The following is a 17,384-nucleotide window of genomic DNA, read 5'->3' as shown; positions in this document are numbered from 1 at the left end:
GTTTGAGCGTGCTGGGAATGTGTGTTAACTAATGTTAAATAAGCTGACATATAAATGCTGTTTTGAAACAGCGCAGCTCCAACTTCGCTGCCTAACTTTGCTATTCCTCCTGAGCCAGCTTGCTATGTGGGAGGGGAGTTACGATGGGCAGAATGAGTTAGGAGGGGGCTACAGAGCACACAACAGCTGTATCAGGGTGCGTATGTGAGTCCTTCCATATTCTGCCCCTGGCACCAACAGCAAACGTTTTCACCAAGTCAAGTTCTTTGTAGATCGCCGAGGATCTTTTCTCATTTCTCATGGAGCAGGATCAAAGCATTGTTATAAAAACAATAACTTTGAATGTGCGTCTGATCTCCCCTTCCATTAGTGTGATACACAGCCCGCTGGACAGCACAAGGTTGGAGCCAGCTCGCAAACCCCAACACAAGATCAAGCCATTTGATTGCATTTTATTGTCTGCACTTTTCGGCTGAGGATTTTCCATCATTCCCAGGGAAATTGAACCTTTTGACAGTGTTACACGAGCGGGCAGGAAAGGGGTAAACCCTAAAAATAACAACAATGAAGAGAAAGAAACACCTTGTGACAGGCTCAGCATTACAACCTGGAACAAATAAGAAAAAATTGCCTCGTTAGCTCAGAATTTCTCGCTAAAGGCTTCATTACATCTCCAGAAACGATGGGAAGTCGCCGCCACGACTCAATATAATCAGTTTCTCTGCCAGCCAGCCAGGCCACGAGTGAAGTGTCTGAACCACATAATGATTACGAAATGTCACAAGTGAAGAGCGGGTAATTGGGAACAGGGCAGCTGGACACCGCGTCCGCTCTCAGCCGAAATAAAGGAAGGAAAAAGTCAGGCTACAAAGTCATCCTCAGATACGAGAGATTCTTCCATCGTTGGCTCCTGGCGGTGACCCCTCTTTAGGTTTCTCTCTGTCCCGGCGCCCACATTAGGACTACATGCTGGATCTGTATCACTCAACCTATGTCTGAAGCCTGACACAATGTAACAAGGTCACATTGTTACCATGTTTCTCCCATGTGAGGAGGTTAAGTCCCGGAGGATTTCATTAGCATCAAGAGACAAGGAAACCGCGTCAGTTATGCTATTATATCTAATAGTGTGCAGAGTAACATCTTCTAAAGCCTCTTCCTTACGTCAGCACACGTTGTAAGGAGCCTTCATACATTGATACTAAGGGCCCTTGTCAGTATGCTGTGCCACAGTCTCGGCACATGTGCACACAAGGGATATTCTTTATCGGCTATATGCTAACGGTGGAGGTTTTTTGTTGCCTTTTTCACCCATCATAACTTAAAATGTATATGGTAAACCTACCCAGCCTAGAAATATTTCAAAGCATGTATAAACTAACCTCACACTGATGATACCCATCAAGGTTGAAACATGTCTGTGAGGGGTCTGTACTTGCTTTGCTAGTCCCATGCTGTGCTTAAAAGCTGTGTGAAAGGCGATACATCAGCTTAAATGGGCTCCATGTGAATGGATATTCCAGGCAAAAGGTGACACATTGTGTGCTCATTTGCATGTCATTTCCCAGAATCCCTTGCTGCAGTGGGAGCACTGTATGCTAGGTGATAATGGTTGAAAGGCAGGGGTGCAGACCTGTCTAAGACATGTGAATGTGCTCACAAGTGATATTCTTTATTATATATATATGTATTGTATGTATTGTTTTTTTTATATGTATTGGGTAGGTGGATTTTTGTACGCATTTGGGGGGTTGGGGGAGGTTGTATATATTTGGGGGGTGGGGATTTTTTTGTATGTATTTTGGGGTGGGAAGTTTTTTGTATTGGGGGGTGGGACGTTTTTTGGTATATATCTTGTGGGGGGAATTGTGTGAGGGGGGAGGGAATGAGTGAGCGTGGGGTAATTGACGGTGGGATTGGAGAGAGGGGGTGAGTGAGGAAAAGAGGGAGTAAGAGTGAGACGCAGGGGAGAGAAATACATGCGAGGCGGGAGAGTGAGAGGAGGTGAGACGGAAGGGAGAGAAATACATGCGAGGCGGGAGAGTGAGGGGTTGAGACGGAAGGGAGAGAAATATATGGGAGGGGGGGGGGAGAGAGGGGGTTCGTAAGGTGTGAAATGGTGGGGCTGTTTGTCCTGGGCCCCACGATTTCTGTTGGAGGCCCTGGCACAGTATAGAGAGAGCACGGTATAGAGAGAGCACAGTATAGAGATAGATAATATATAAATGATACTCTAAGAGAATTCAAAGTGAATTTTGGATTTTCTGCTGCCAGTTTTAGGCACAGACACTTACAGGTTTGTTGTTTTACAAATGTTGAAATTTTTGGGATCTGAATGTTTTGAAAATGTCTGCGTATGCAAAATGTGCGCAAATGTTTCCCACATCTCTTCCCCTCATAACCTCTGCCCCCGTAACCTCTGCCCCCTCGTAACCTCTGCTGCTCGTAACCTCTGCTGCTCCCTCATGTAAACTGGCATTCTCCTCCACAGAACAACCAGCATCTTTACTCACAGCCACCCCCTCCCCCCCAGTCCGTGGCACCCACCTTAGTGCTTGTTGCAGGGAGCGGTCTGGGTCCACAGCAGCAAAAGTGGTCAGCAGCCGACCCACTGACTCCCCCTCTAATTGCCGGATGGGATCATTGCGGTTGGGAAAGTATGGCGCCTCGTTCATGTCGGTGATGGAGATGGTAACGGCGGAGGTGGATAACAGGGACATCTGGATCCCGCTGGCCAAGGGGGATTGGTTTGTCACCATAACATTCAGCAAAAAGGCCTTGTTCATCTCGTAGTCCACCGACTGTGGAGAAGGGAAGTGGATACATTCTTAGCCCCGGCTAATAAACAGCAGGGGGGAGTGTGGCGGTGCTGGGAGGAAGCAAGCATCACTACATTATATAGGGGCCTGTATGTCTATAAGCAACAGACAAGACGTCCCTGATCAGGAGGTCCGTAAGGAACTTGCTTACCATTTGATGCAGATCTGTTTTAAACCGGCAGGTTTATTCAACACAATAATTCACGGGGGAAAAAAGAACCCACATCAAAAGATGGTCAAATTGATACATTGGCTGATATTTACCAAGAGGTGTTATGCTTTCTGGTACCGGAACAGAAGCCATTAGCAGGTGTCTAATGGGCCAGTAACATGTACTGAATAGCTGCCTAGGTATCCTCCTTAAACAAAGATGCCTCCAACCTTGATGCCTCAACGCAAGTTCTAACGGACTGAAACGAATAAGACGCAACACTACAAAACCAGGAGCTGTCGCCCGGAATGGATATTTTAATTACTCAGTGGGAAACTGCTAATGGGATGCCTGATCAATTGATTAACTCCGCATCCCCCATCCCACTCCATCAATAAACCCGAAACCACCGTGCTTTCCTCTAGGAAGCATGTCCTTGAAGTTATGAGTATGAATATATGTGTCAGCATAGAAGCAGTGGGAGAACAGTAAGACAGCTGTTCCCGGGTCAAGGGACACACATGTACCGGGAGAATAGCTGCTGTGGTGCTGGTGTTACATGCCTGCTTCAGCAGCCCCTCCATGCCTGCACCAGCAGCCCCTCCATGCCTGCACCAGCAGCCCCTCCATGCCTGCACCAGCAGCCCCTCCATGCCTGCACTGCACAGTATTTACAAGGTGCATGAAACGCTGCGGGTTTTTGTATCTGTGTTACAGAGATGTGCCAAAACAGATTACACTAATAAAATACAAAAAGCTAAATGTGGTAATTACCGTACAAATATTTCTATGCGGTTATTGCTGTCTCCGGGGGCTTTGTGTGCTGAGTTTGGAAATAGCGTCATACTCACTTGTATAAGTGTAAAATAAATTAATTTAGGTGCTTCCATGATAAATAAAGAACATTAAGGTGTGATGCTAGCAAGGTGCCAATTTATAATGAGAAATCTGACACATGTTAGACTCTTATATTTCCATGTGTCTGTGTCAGCATCACACATAATAAACTAGATTGCTGTCACTTGCTCGCACTTTACAGAACCTAAACTGTGGCAGATATTTTGGACAATACACAAAAAAGGTTACAAATAATGGGAAAAGGTGCAGGTATTGACATGTTTTAATGTAGATGTGTTGATGATAGATAAAAAGATGGGTAGAAAGGTGGGTAGATAGACAGTGAGCTGGATGGATGGATGGATGAGTAGATGGATAGAGATGGATGGATGAGTATATGGATAGATAGATAGATAGATAGATAGATAGATAGATAGATAGATAGATGAATGGATGAATGAGTAGACGGATAGATAGATAGATGAATGGATGGATGAGTAGATAGATAGATAGATAGATAGATAGATAGATAGATAGATAGATAGATAGATAGATAGATAGATAGATAGATAGATGGATGGATGAGTAGATGGATAGATAGATAGATGAATGGATGAGTAGATGGATAAATGGATGGATGAGTAGATGGATAGATAGATGAAAGGGTGGATGAGTAGATGAATGGATGGATGAGTAGATGGATGATAGATGGATATAGATAGATATATGGATGGATAGATTGGTAGATAGATGGATGGATAGATGGGTAGATAAATGGATGGATAAATGGGTAGACAGATGGATGGATAGATGGGTAGATCGATAGATGGATATGTAGATAGATGGGTAGATAGATGGATGGATAGATGGGTAGATAGATGGATGGATAGATGGGTAGATGGGTAGATAGATAGATGGATGGATAGATGGGTAGATAGATGGATGGATAGATAGATAGATGGATGAGTAGATGGATAGAGATGGATGGATGAGTATATGGATAGATAGATAGATAGATAGATAGATAGATAGATAGATAGATAGATAGATAGATAGATAGATAGATGAATGGATGAATGAGTAGACGGATAGATAGATAGATGAATGGATGGATGAGTAGATAGATAGATAGATAGATAGATAGATAGATAGATAGATAGATAGATAGATAGATAGATAGATGAATGGATGAATGAGTAGACGGATAGATAGATAGATGAATGGATGGATGAGTAGATAGATAGATAGATAGATAGATGGATGGATGAGTAGATGGATAGATAGATAGATGAATGGATGAGTAGATGGATAAATGGATGGATGAGTAGATGGATAGATAGATGAAAGGGTGGATGAGTAGATGAATGGATGGATGAGTAGATGGATGATAGATGGATATAGATAGATATATGGATGGATAGATTGGTAGATAGATGGATGGATAGATGGGTAGATAAATGGATGGATAAATGGGTAGACAGATGGATGGATAGATGGGTAGATCGATAGATGGATATGTAGATAGATGGGTAGATAGATGGATGGATAGATGGGTAGATAGATGGATGGATAGATGGGTAGATGGGTAGATAGATAGATGGATGGATAGATGGGTAGATAGATGGATGGATAGATAGATAGATAGATAGATAGATAGATGGATGAGTAGATGGATAGAGATGGATGGATGAGTATATGGATAGATAGATAGATAGATAGATAGATAGATAGATAGATAGATAGATAGATAGATAGATGAATGGATGAATGAGTAGACGGATAGATAGATAGATGAATGGATGGATGAGTAGATAGATAGATAGATAGATAGATAGATAGATAGATAGATAGATAGATAGATAGATGGATGGATGAGTAGATGGATAGATAGATAGATGAATGGATGAGTAGATGGATAAATGGATGGATGAGTAGATGGATAGATAGATGAAAGGGTGGATGAGTAGATGAATGGATGGATGAGTAGATGGATGATAGATGGATATAGATAGATATATGGATGGATAGATTGGTAGATAGATGGATGGATAGATGGGTAGATAGATGGATGGATAAATGGGTAGACAGATGGATGGATAGATGGGTAGATCGATAGATGGATATGTAGATAGATGGGTAGATAGATGGATGGATAGATGGGTAGATAGATGGATGGATAGATGGGTAGATGGGTAGATAGATAGATGGATGGATAGATGGGTGGATGGGTAGATAGATAGATGGATGGATAGATGGGTAGATAGATAGATAGAAAGATAGATAGATAGCTGGATAGGTGGTTGGGTAGATAGATAGGTAAATGGATGGATAACAACATGAACAGATAGATTGGTAGATAGATAACTGGATAGATGGATGGGTACATGGATAAATGGATAGATAGATGGATGGATAGATCAGTATACTATGTCCTACCTTCAACACAGTTACAACGCCCTCGTTGGTCATGGGGTCTGTCCTGATGGTGAAGTGACCGGCCGGGTCACCGCTGATGATCTTGTAAATTGCATTCCAGTTGGTCGTGTGCGGCTGGTCCCTATCCACCACCGTCAGATTGGCCACCACCCCGTCCACGCGGTTTTCCGGCACCTCACCGAGGAACTGTCAGGGCAGCAGATTGTCTACACGCGTCAATCATCAGAACAGTCATGATCACCTCTAAGTAAAATATGCGGTTCGGAGTGCGCACTCTCAGAAATGCTGCATAATGCAGCGTTTCCAGTTTCAGAGAAACCTACAAAATGTGACCAGGCCGTGTATACAGAGATACACCGGATCAATACTACTACCCCTGCACTACCAACGGATTTATTATGTTGGCCTTCAAAAACAGTGAAAATCAGAATACCGGTATTTTTGTGACTTCTCAACACATAATAGCTGATAACATATACAGTACATATGGCGCTGCTGTGAAATGAAGTGTGAAATATAAGTAGTGGTAGCTGCCCCAAAAGACTGGTTAATGTATTTGGAAATTAACATTAATGAAGAAACAATTTCAGACATTATACTAATATAGCATGAATTGTGAATTCTTGAACATTACTGGGATTTTCTGTTCTGGGTCAATATAAATAAATTCAGAATCAAACAAAAAAAAATGAATTCGCAGTTTAGCATCAGCTTTAATTAGTGTGAATTGCGGCTATTTTGGTTCCAAGCCAAGCGTCTGTTTTCTGACAGTTCCACTTATTACTTATTGCTCCTGTCTAATTTGGGAGAAATGATTGGGTCTCGCGGCGATTCCTCTGTTTTTATTCTGGGATACGTTTGATGCTTTTCCCAAAGCACACTTCCAGTTGTCCGTTTGAAATCGGACATAGTGACTATCTTTAGAAGTATGTATCACCGACCATATAAACAACGTACAGTATGAATACAGAGATTGGAAAACACAGGGGAAATAAAGCATTAGGTTCTGGTAACTGTAACAATGCCGGAATCCTAGTGCCTGGACGAGTCAGTGCATTTGTTGACATTATAATATAACGATTAGTGTTTCCAAGGCTATAATAATTCTTACGTTTGAAGACTATAGTTTAAAGTATAAATAACCCCTTTTTTTTTGTAACTTAAAAAACATAACTTTACATACAAGGACATAGAATTACACATATGTGAATCCCAGATTTACAGCAAGAAGAGAAAGAGACAAAAGAAAAAGGAGGGGTGGGGGTACACAACGTGGGGAGTGATGAGGAGGGGGAGAGATGTGGGGGCTTTCTCCACTGGGTGTCCATGGATGGGCTATGCCTCCGATAAGCTATAATCTGGAACAGAGTGTATGTAGCCTGTTACCTACCGGGGGTAAGCCTGTGCCAGCCAGTTGTTTAATTATGTCATAATTGATGAAGGGTTTATACCCTAGATGTCTGATTGGGCTAGCCAGGGTTGCCAAGTTTTTTTGACACTTTTGGCCCGTATCGTTTAATAAACTAGTCAATGTTTCCATTTGGCATACATACCAGATCCTATTTCTTATTTTAGACATTTGAGGTACTTCTTGTTGTTTCCATACCGAGGCTATTTCGCATCTAGTGGCGGTTGTAAAATGACGACCGAGAGCATGATCGGTTCCGGGAATTCTCTGGACTATTGAGCAGTAATAGCCATGGGTGGAATGGTAGGTCTAGACCCAGTATCCTTCTCAACCAGTTTCTTATTTTCCTCCACAGGGAGACTACTTTTGGGCACGTCCAGCACATATGTGGCATTGTGGCTTGAGCTCCCCACACTTTAGGGCCGAGTGGGGAGTATCCCGGTATAAATTTGGATAATTTCTGGGGTGTGAGATACCACCTAGTGAGTACTTTGCAAGTGCTTTCCTTCAGAGCGGTGCATATTGAGCTCCTGGCGACCGACCGAAATATTTGGTTCTACGTTTCCTCATCTAACACCTCCTCCCATTGGGGCATAAATGTATATCCTGACCATGTCCTAATGTCTTCTCTAAGGATTTTGAGTAGGTTAGGGTAGTTCGCTTGATACAGGTGATTTGGAGTTATTAGTAATATTTACTCCCAAATATTTAATACACTTGGGTTGCCACCTAAAGTTGAAGTTAATCGCTATCAAATTTTCCACTTCTGGGAGATTAATATTTAGTGCTTCGGATCTGGAGTTATTAATTTTGAAGTCTGGTATTTTGTTAAAGGTTGAAAGCATAGAGAACAAACTTGGGAGAGAAGTCAGAGGTTTAGACACTGTGAGAATTACATCATCTGCAAACAGCACTAACTTATGGGTTTGTTTGTCCACCTCTATCCCCGATATTTCTGGGTTACGTCTTATGTTCGGTGCTAGTGGTTCCATGCAGAGGGCAAATAGCAGGGGGAAGAGAGGGCAACCTCGTCTCGTGCCGCTTTTGATATTAAACCTATCAGACGGGAAGCCTTGTCCGACCACGTTTGCCTCCGGATTTAAATATAGGGCCGAGATCGCCGTCATAAGTCTTTCACCAAAACGGAAAGATCCGAGAACAGCAAACTATACTAAACTATAGGACCAATATATCTGATCTAATGCTTTTGCAGCATCAAGCCCTAGTACCATAGTGGGTATATTTTGTTTGTTAGCCCAGTCTATCAAATCTATTATCCTTCCTGTGTTATCTGCGGCTTGCCTACCTTGTATAAATCCCACTTGGTCCCAGCCAGGGGAGAATTGCACTGATTCGGTTTGCTCGAATTTTAGAGTATATTTTCAGATGTGAATTGATCAGCGAGATTGGTCTATAGCTGGCGCAGTTTATCGGATCTTTTCCCTGCTTGTGGATTAAAGTGAAAGAGGCTTGCAACATGTTAGGTGGGAAAGAGGATCCTTTCAGGATTGAATTGAATACTCTCAGGAGGTGCGAGGCCAGTAAATTGGCACATTCTTTGTGATAGAGGTATGAGAACCCGTCGGGTCCTGGGGCTTTGGAAAGTTTTAGGTTTTTAATGACATACAGAAATTCCTCTAGTGCGATTTCCTTTCCTAGCTCCTCTCCCTCTGCTTTACTTAATGTGGGAAGAATGGCAGAGGCTAAAAAGTTGTTTAATTAATTGTTTTTTTTTTTACTATGCAGTACCTTTTGGCCGTTATATAGATCTACGTAGTATCTGTGGAATTCCTGTGCCATTGTTCTGGGGCTTGATGTGGTCACGCCTGATTCTAGTTTAATTGCCTGGATATTTCGGGACGAGTGGTTATTTCCCAGTTTGGCCGCTAACATGGTGTCAGGCGTATTAGATTTTTCATAGAATTTTCTTTTTTGACCAATTGAGGGAGTGTTTAATTTGCTATGTTAAAAGTATATTAATCTCTATCAGGGTGGGCATTTTAATAAATTTCCAACCATTTTTACCCCCCCCCCCATCTCTCCCCACCCCATCCCCCGGGTAATAACAGCAGCTGGGGAGGCAATTTGTATATTACCCCTGTCCTGTGTCCAATCCTCTACACGGCTGTGTGGTCCAAGTTTTTGGGTCCGGTGGCGCGCCTCCCAGACCTGTTCCATGCTTGGTCAGGGCCCTCCTCCTGGTTCCCCCACCCCCCCCATCAGAGCCCAGTGACACCCGATGCCACTGGGGAAGTTAGTTGGGTATCCAGGGGCAGGGAAGGGAGAGCGCTGGACGCAATGTCAATTCTTCCATGGAGTAACAATGGAGGGAGAGGGAGGAGGGGGTATGATACTTGTTATTGAACCAACAAGCTTGTCTTGAGATGAGCTTTTGAACGGGTACCCGATGAAGGACCTTGAGAGGTTCGAAAACTTGTAACATTTTAACTGCTCGGTATCATACCCCCTCCTCCCTGTCCCTCCTTTGTTACTACTGTACATCATTGTATCAACATTATTTGCCCTGTGTGGTTGAGTTAGTGGTTTGGAAAGTCTCAGTAGAAGGTATTATGGAGGAGTTAAGTGATGCACATATGGACCAAGATGGACCAAATTCTGCGCCTCTTGTGTTATCCCGTTTTCAGTATCACGACTGGGGTGGCATAGAGTTCCCTGGCTAATGATCTGCATTACATGTAACCAACTTAATTAGCAGCTTCCTTAAATCTGAAGCTGTAGGCAGAAAATAAGCATTGGAGCAAAGGTTTACTTGCCCTAATACCTAGACTTCTGATCAACAACGTCATTGCTCCCATCGGGAACAAAAGGGGTAAACCAATAAAGGGTCATTCTACATAGTCCTCAATAGCGATTTGGGTCTTAAAATGGCCCGAATGGCCGCTTTGGACTTTGTACAATTTACCCCTAAGGCTGTTCTTTGATATGCTGCAGAGCTTTTGGAGAAGATTGGAATCCCATGGAGGTTGAACTTGATGGACATGTGTCGGTTTTCAACCTCATGTACTATGTAACTCTGTATGTATTTGTATGGAGCTGGCCTCTCCTCTCTGACGAGGAATACACCACATATTGACGGAGAGAATGAGCTCAGGCAGTTCCCTCTTCATTAAACTGCATGACTTTGGAAACTTTGTAAACCTGCTCTGTGAATGCGGATACAGGTCCGTCTCCGACAGCACCAAATCTTTCATCTGCTCCCCTCTCCTCTCCGCGCTGTGAAATCCCGATATCATCACCTTGTTAGGAAGACAAATTGGGAATTTATCCAGACTGGGATCTGCCGTGCTCCAGCGTGACTGATGGAGGCGGAGTGACCTTTCACATCTGTTGTGCTTCGCTATACCTGATCATATCGCAGTTGAGCGGCAAGAGATATCTAGAGAGCAGAACTCGTTAAGGTTGCCTGCTGGGGATGTGCGATTCTTCTGTATGTCCTGTGCACCCCTTTTATTTAAACATTTCAGCTCCGATAGAGGGGTGTGCTTTGCAGCAGGCTCAAGCGAATGGAAACTACAGACTGGATTAGTGATTCTAGTTGTGGAATTCAATGTGTAAGAACCCCAACTGGAAACCCAGTGGCTGCAACTTGCAGAGCTGAGAAAGTCCCTTTCCCTCCCAATGCCGCGGGCGCCATTTTGTCTTTTAGTATTTGCATTCACTAAAGTCTCCTGGCTGCAAAACTGGGACGAAACCAGTGCGCAAAAAACAGCACTAGATTAAAACGTTGGACACATTTTTAGAAAGGAAAGATATACAGGGAAATACAAAATAAGTAAACACGGGAAGGATGTTGATCCAGGGAGTAATCTGATTATTGGAGTCAGGAAGGAATTTATTTTCCCCCTTATGAGATCTCATTGAATGATGTGTCACTGAGGTTTTTTGTTTGCCTTAGGCTGCGTCCATAGAGAGTGCAGCCGTGCGGAGGCGCGCGGAGGCTGAGGGAAAGCGGGTGCTTTCCCTGGCCGTAGTACTCGGGCCATGGGGGGCATTCCTGGGGGCGTTCCCAGTGACGTCACGGAGCTGGTTCACCCTCATTGGGCGAACCGCTTACGTGACCGCCCTATTGTGCGAGAAATCAGTTTTAACTGATTTCTTGCGCATCGCGCGCCCCCTCCTGCCTCCGCACGCACCCGCACGCCGCATGGACGCGATCACTGCCTTGAGGCAGTCTGATCGCGCAGCATGCTGACGCAGCCTTACTCTGGATCAATATACTAAATTTAGCATAGGTTGAACTTTTTTCAACCTCATCTACTATGTAACTATGTAATGATGTAACGATATAAATATCTAACTATGTAACCAACAAAATGTGAAAAGATTGTGACGCATCACCATGCAAATTAAACAGTGAGGGTGACTGTGTCGAAAGCTTTTATTTATTCGTGTAAACGGAGGTAGGGGAAAAAACCTACATGTTTCGGGTCCTTGATAAACATGTAGATTTTTTTCCCCCTACCTCCGTTTTACACGATTAAATAAAAGTTTTCAACGCAGTCACCCCCCTCGCTGTTTCATCCGCACGGCGGTGCGTCACAATCTTTTCGCCTTGTCTTCCAGTACCTTTGCAAGCGGATCCGCACACCGACGGAGAATTCCCTCAACTGTCACAAGTGCAACAACGAATCCAGGACTTGTGAGTTCAGTTAAATAGCCAAGTGATTCATCTATCAGGAGGAGCTGCGTCTGTATACACACAGGGTTTCAAGAAGCCACTTTGCGCTATTCATTTCCTGGCTGCTGGACATTCTCATAGAGAAACAGGCCACATAGGCGCCAGCTTCACTATCAAGCTGTCCCATATACTTATAGTTGATAGGGACTGTTGGAGGGATACCCTCTTTGAAAGAATTCAAATAGAATTTATATAGAAAATTGTCCAACTTTTTTCTTTCTGTCGCAGCGCTGTGAGCCCCCGGGCTTCCTCCTGGACATTTTATAACGATGTAACCAAACTGGAGACATTCTGTTGAAAGCAATTGACATTTTATCCTTTGGCACATCTGGTGCTCCAGTTTTTACGCTCGGAGACCAAGCAACCCACCTACCCAAGAAAAAAATATAATAATACTATTATTATGAGTAAAATGTGCCAGCATAATAATACAACGGATGGATAAAGGGGCTGTACACAGAAATGCGCTTACAATCTAAATACTTGATGTAGCTGTATGTATACCCAATAATAATAATAATAATAGCATGTTCTTGTATAGCGCTGATAGTTTTACGCAGCGCTTTACAGAGACATTTTGCAGGCACAGTCAGTGCCCCGTGGAGCTTACAATCTATGTTTTTGGTGCCTGAGGCACAGGGAGATAAAGTGACTCGCCCAAGGTCACAAGGAGCCGACACCGGGAATTGAACCAGGTGCCCATGCTTCAAACTCAGTGCCAGTCAGTGTCTTTACTCACTGAGCCACTCCCTCTCCAAAATGCATTCCAGGTCTCTCTGTGAAGGGTTAAGCAGAAGTTTTGATCCAGTAGCAGCCTGTGTACAAGGAATGGTGCCCGATTCTTGTTACTGTATCTCACCGCTGCCTCTGCTCCTAATTAGAATTAGATGCAGCACTTGTGCTAATCAAACATCATGTTAAAATGGCAAGCAGGGGTGGGGGGGGGGGGGGCTGAGCAGTCATTTTATTTCCAGAAGAGCAGTAAAATGAGGTGATTAGACGTCGCTCGGAGACAAGCCCCTGCCTCGGAGGTAATATATAATTGATCAGGTGGAAGCGGCTGTCGGGGTTTGTGTAAGAGAATCTGTAATTACTGCTTCCCCCCCCCCCCCATTCCCGCTGCACAAAACAAAGCCAGATGTGGAAGCAGGAGGGGGGGGGGGGGGCGATTATACAGATGTTATTGCACCGTTATCGTGCGATTTTGCATTACGGCACCCGCGAGTTTTACTGGGGCGATTTGCGCTCTCGGCTGATTGGCAATACTTTTCAAAGGAGCTGCGGGTTGCTACCTGCAAAGCGCTAATTAGTGCCTTAACGAGCGATGACAAGCGTCTGCTAGATCTGTATGTCTCGTGTAGCGAAGTGGGAGCGGCGAACGCATGAAACAGGGAGGATAGTGTTCCTGGGGGACTGGGGCAGGTTTCCATGAACCCAAAGCAATGGGTTACTCTGGCACTGAGGGGTTTAACCCCTCCAGTACCATGGCTTGAGCAGCACTATGAGGACCTGCTAAGAATGACTCCGCCTAAGTCATGTTCACCCCTTCAATGCCCTCTCTGGCAGCGGAAGGGTTACAGAAGCATTGGGGATCCCTGGTGATATCAAACCTTGTTCCTGCGTTCACCTATTTGTCATCTTCTGCAAAACCTTCCTGCTTTTCTTTGCTCCCGACCGCCGAGCGCCGAGTCCCACCGCTCAGTCCCACCGCTCAGTCCCACCGCACAGTCCCACCGCACAGTCCCACCGCCGAGCGCCGAGTCCCACCGCTCAGTCCCACTGCCGAGTCCCACCACTCAGTCCCACCGCCGAGTCCCACCGCTCAGTCCCACTGCCGAGTCCCACCGCTCAGTCCCACTGCCGAGTCCCACCACTCAGTCCCACCGCCGAGTCCCACCACTCAGTTCCACCGCCGAGTCCCACCGCCGAGTCCCACCGCTCAGAAATTGCCTCCCCCCACCCCCCACCCCGCCCCCGGGCCGGTCACATTTAAATAAAATTGGTCCGGGGCAGAGAGGGGGAAAGCTGTGTGTGTGAGTGCACTGTACATTCCGTCCAGTAGGTTGCGCTGCAGAGCCCAGCAGGTACTCCTCTCTTCTCCCAGACTGTCTGCTGTCTGCTGTGTGCTGCTGGTGAGTGTGTAAGTGTGTGTTACATGGATGTGTGTGTGTGTGTGTGTATGATGCATTGATAATGTGTGTATGTGGATGATGCATGGATCATGTGTGTATATAATGCATTGATGATGTATGTATATGATGCACGGATGATGTGTGTGTGTGTATGTATATAATGCATCGATGTGTGTGTGTGTGTGTGTATGATGCATGGATGATGTGCGTGTGTGTGTATGTATACGATGCATGGATGATGTGTGTGTGTGTGTGTGTATGTATATGACGCATTAATGATGTGTGTGTGTATATGATGTATGGATGATGTGTGTGTGTGTGTATGTATATGACGCATTAATGATGTGTGTGTATATGTATATGACGCATTAATGATGTGTGTGTGTATATGATGTATGGATGGTGTGTGCGAGTGTATACTGTATGATACATTAATGGTGTATGTGTATATGATGCATAGATGATGTGTGTGTGTATTTTCCTGGAACCAGGGTCACGAATGATGTATGAATGATTCCAGTAAGCTCAACTCATGTCCTCCCTCTTCCAAAGCATGACAAGTCCTTAATGTCTTTCTTAATTTTATTGCTGGATTAGAAAACACAGGAACTTGTAGGTGTAGTGTAGGTAGAGAGTGCTTCTCTATGTGGGATGCTTCTGCGAGGTTAGACTATGATAAGAGAGAAAGGCCTTACCAGGGGTGGATGCAGACAGGTCTGTACTCACTGTAATCTAGGGTGGAAAAGGAAGTGAGGGGCAGGGGTCACACTAAAGGTTGAGTGGGACTGCACTAACTGTCAGCAAAAGACAGGGGAGAACATGGGAAAGTCCATTAACTGGGAGGACTGGAGAAGCTGCAGTAGCAGTTCACTGATTACTGCTCAGAGGCAAGAAATGCAACATTGTTGCATGTTACACAGGCACAGTGTGTGTATATGGAGCCAATGCCTGCAGCTGAACTTAAGGAGCTGACAAGCAGAAGGGGGGTTGGGCAGGAATGTGATTCTTGTTCCATGACATGTATGTATATGACGCATGGATGATGTGTGTGTGTGTATGATGTATGGATGGTGTGTGCGAGTGTATACTGTATGATACATTAATGGTGTATGTGTATATGATGCATGGATGATGCATTATATACACATAAATTCATCATCCATGAATGGCAAAATTGAGGTTGTCCACAGCACTCCAGAGAATAAAGAAGTAGAATAAAGAAGTAGACTTCTGCATTTCGCTAACAGCTTCCTCAGACTCCTGAGGAAGCTGTTAGCGATATGCAGAAGTCTACTTGCGTTGAGTCTCTGGTTCCTGTTTTATAGCAGCTTGCTTTGCCCGCAATGTGACGCAGTCACGTGGTGCTGAATACTGGTGGAGAGAATCTAACCCCGAAGTTCTGCGGAGGCTGACAGTGGAAGAAGCGCCAGCGCAGCCTGACCCCCCTGCAGCAGTTACTACGCATACAGGTTATCTCTCCCACAACGGACACAGACTAAGCTCTATTTCCATTGCCTGATTTCTGGGGCTTGATTGTAAGTTCCCACTGCATCCGTGTGCCTCCTGATGTCATTTTACTAAACCCTTTTTTATCATTTTCCACATTTGTGTGGCCATTCTTGATTTCAACCACTGTGTCATGTGTATACCTGATCATATTCCAGCCTCTTACCCCATAGGACTATAGCAGTGGCTATCTGTCTATATTTTGTTTCTATCCACTGTGCATGTCCCCATTCCCAGTTGGAATATTTTTTTACCCCACAGGATTGCACTATCATTTGTGTTATTGTTTTTTCTCCTCATATGTTCATCCTGGTGTCTGCGCTCCCTGACTTCTGGACATTACGTGTATCTTGTGTATGTATCTGTGTATGGTGTGTGTATGGTGCGTGTGTCTGTTGCGTGTATAGTGCATGGCCCGTCTGATTCCTGGGCCGGTTTGTTGGTCGCCACCCCCCCACCCCCCGGGCTAAAATTTGCTAGGTGGGCTCCTCTCATGTACATCTCAGGAACGCTCTGTAAGATCCTTATTAATGAGGAAATACAGGGAAAAGACCGAAGCTTCCACCAGGAATTTGCCCATAAATAAAGTCTTGCTTCCCCTGGACCCTCCTGTAATGGTCACGCTACTTCTGCTGCTAACGCCCGAGTAATGCTTCTCAGACACGGTCACTTCCTTTCCCATTGTATGCCAGAGGACTTGCACATTTGTAGCTTACGACTACATTTAGAATAAATGCCTTTCCTATTACAGAAATAAGAGGGACTAGATTAAAAAGTGATTTACTATTTTTCGACTGAGAATTAGAATAGAGAAACAAGCACTTTAATTTCTTTTGTTTTAACCAAATCTGTTTTTGTGTTTCATATGACTGCAGCTTATAATTATCAGCCCCAATTACAGCATTGAACTCTCTTTCAAACAGTCTGGGACCTTTTCAACTCCATGTAAATGGCAGATGAAGATGATGATGACGATGACGGTGACGATGAAGAAGATGGTGATGATGACGACGATGAAGAAGATAATGATAAGAAGATGACGACGATGAAGATGGTGATGATTATTACGAAGATGATGATGAAGATGAAGAAATAGATGAAAGATGCTGACAAAGATGAAGAAGGAGATGGTGATGATGATGACGATGAAGATGGTGATGATGATGACGATGAAGAAGATAATGATGAAGAAGATGGCGACGATGAAGATGGTGATGATTATTATGAAGATGAAGATGAAGAAGATGGTGATGAAGAAGATAATGATGAGGAAGATGGTGACGAGGAAGATGGTGATGATTATTATGAAGATGATGATGAAGAAATAGATTAAAGATGCTGACAAAGATGAAGAAGAAGATGGTGATGATGAAGAAGATAATGACGAAGTTGGGGA

General features: G+C 44.3%; 1 protein-coding gene across 5 annotated transcripts in view; it reads right to left on the bottom strand.

The window, feature by feature from the left end:
- Nucleotides 1–17,384, bottom strand: part of CDH4 (cadherin 4) — a 499,844-nt gene that overhangs the window by 25,279 nt on the left and 457,181 nt on the right. For all 5 annotated transcript variants that reach the window (XM_075571397.1, XM_075571398.1, XM_075571395.1 and 2 more), the window contains 2 exons: nucleotides 6,244–6,429; nucleotides 2,548–2,801 (listed from right to left, as the gene is read on the bottom strand). In XM_075571397.1, the coding sequence (XP_075427512.1) occupies nucleotides 2,548–2,801; nucleotides 6,244–6,429 (440 nt within the window). The remainder of the gene's footprint in view (nucleotides 1–2,547; nucleotides 2,802–6,243; nucleotides 6,430–17,384) is intronic.

This window comes from Ascaphus truei, chromosome 15 (assembly GCF_040206685.1).
Source record: "Ascaphus truei isolate aAscTru1 chromosome 15, aAscTru1.hap1, whole genome shotgun sequence".
Taxonomy (NCBI): Eukaryota; Metazoa; Chordata; class Amphibia; order Anura; family Ascaphidae; genus Ascaphus; species Ascaphus truei.
Note: the sequence above shows the minus strand (reverse complement) of the source record. Positions and strands in the feature narration are given on the sequence as shown.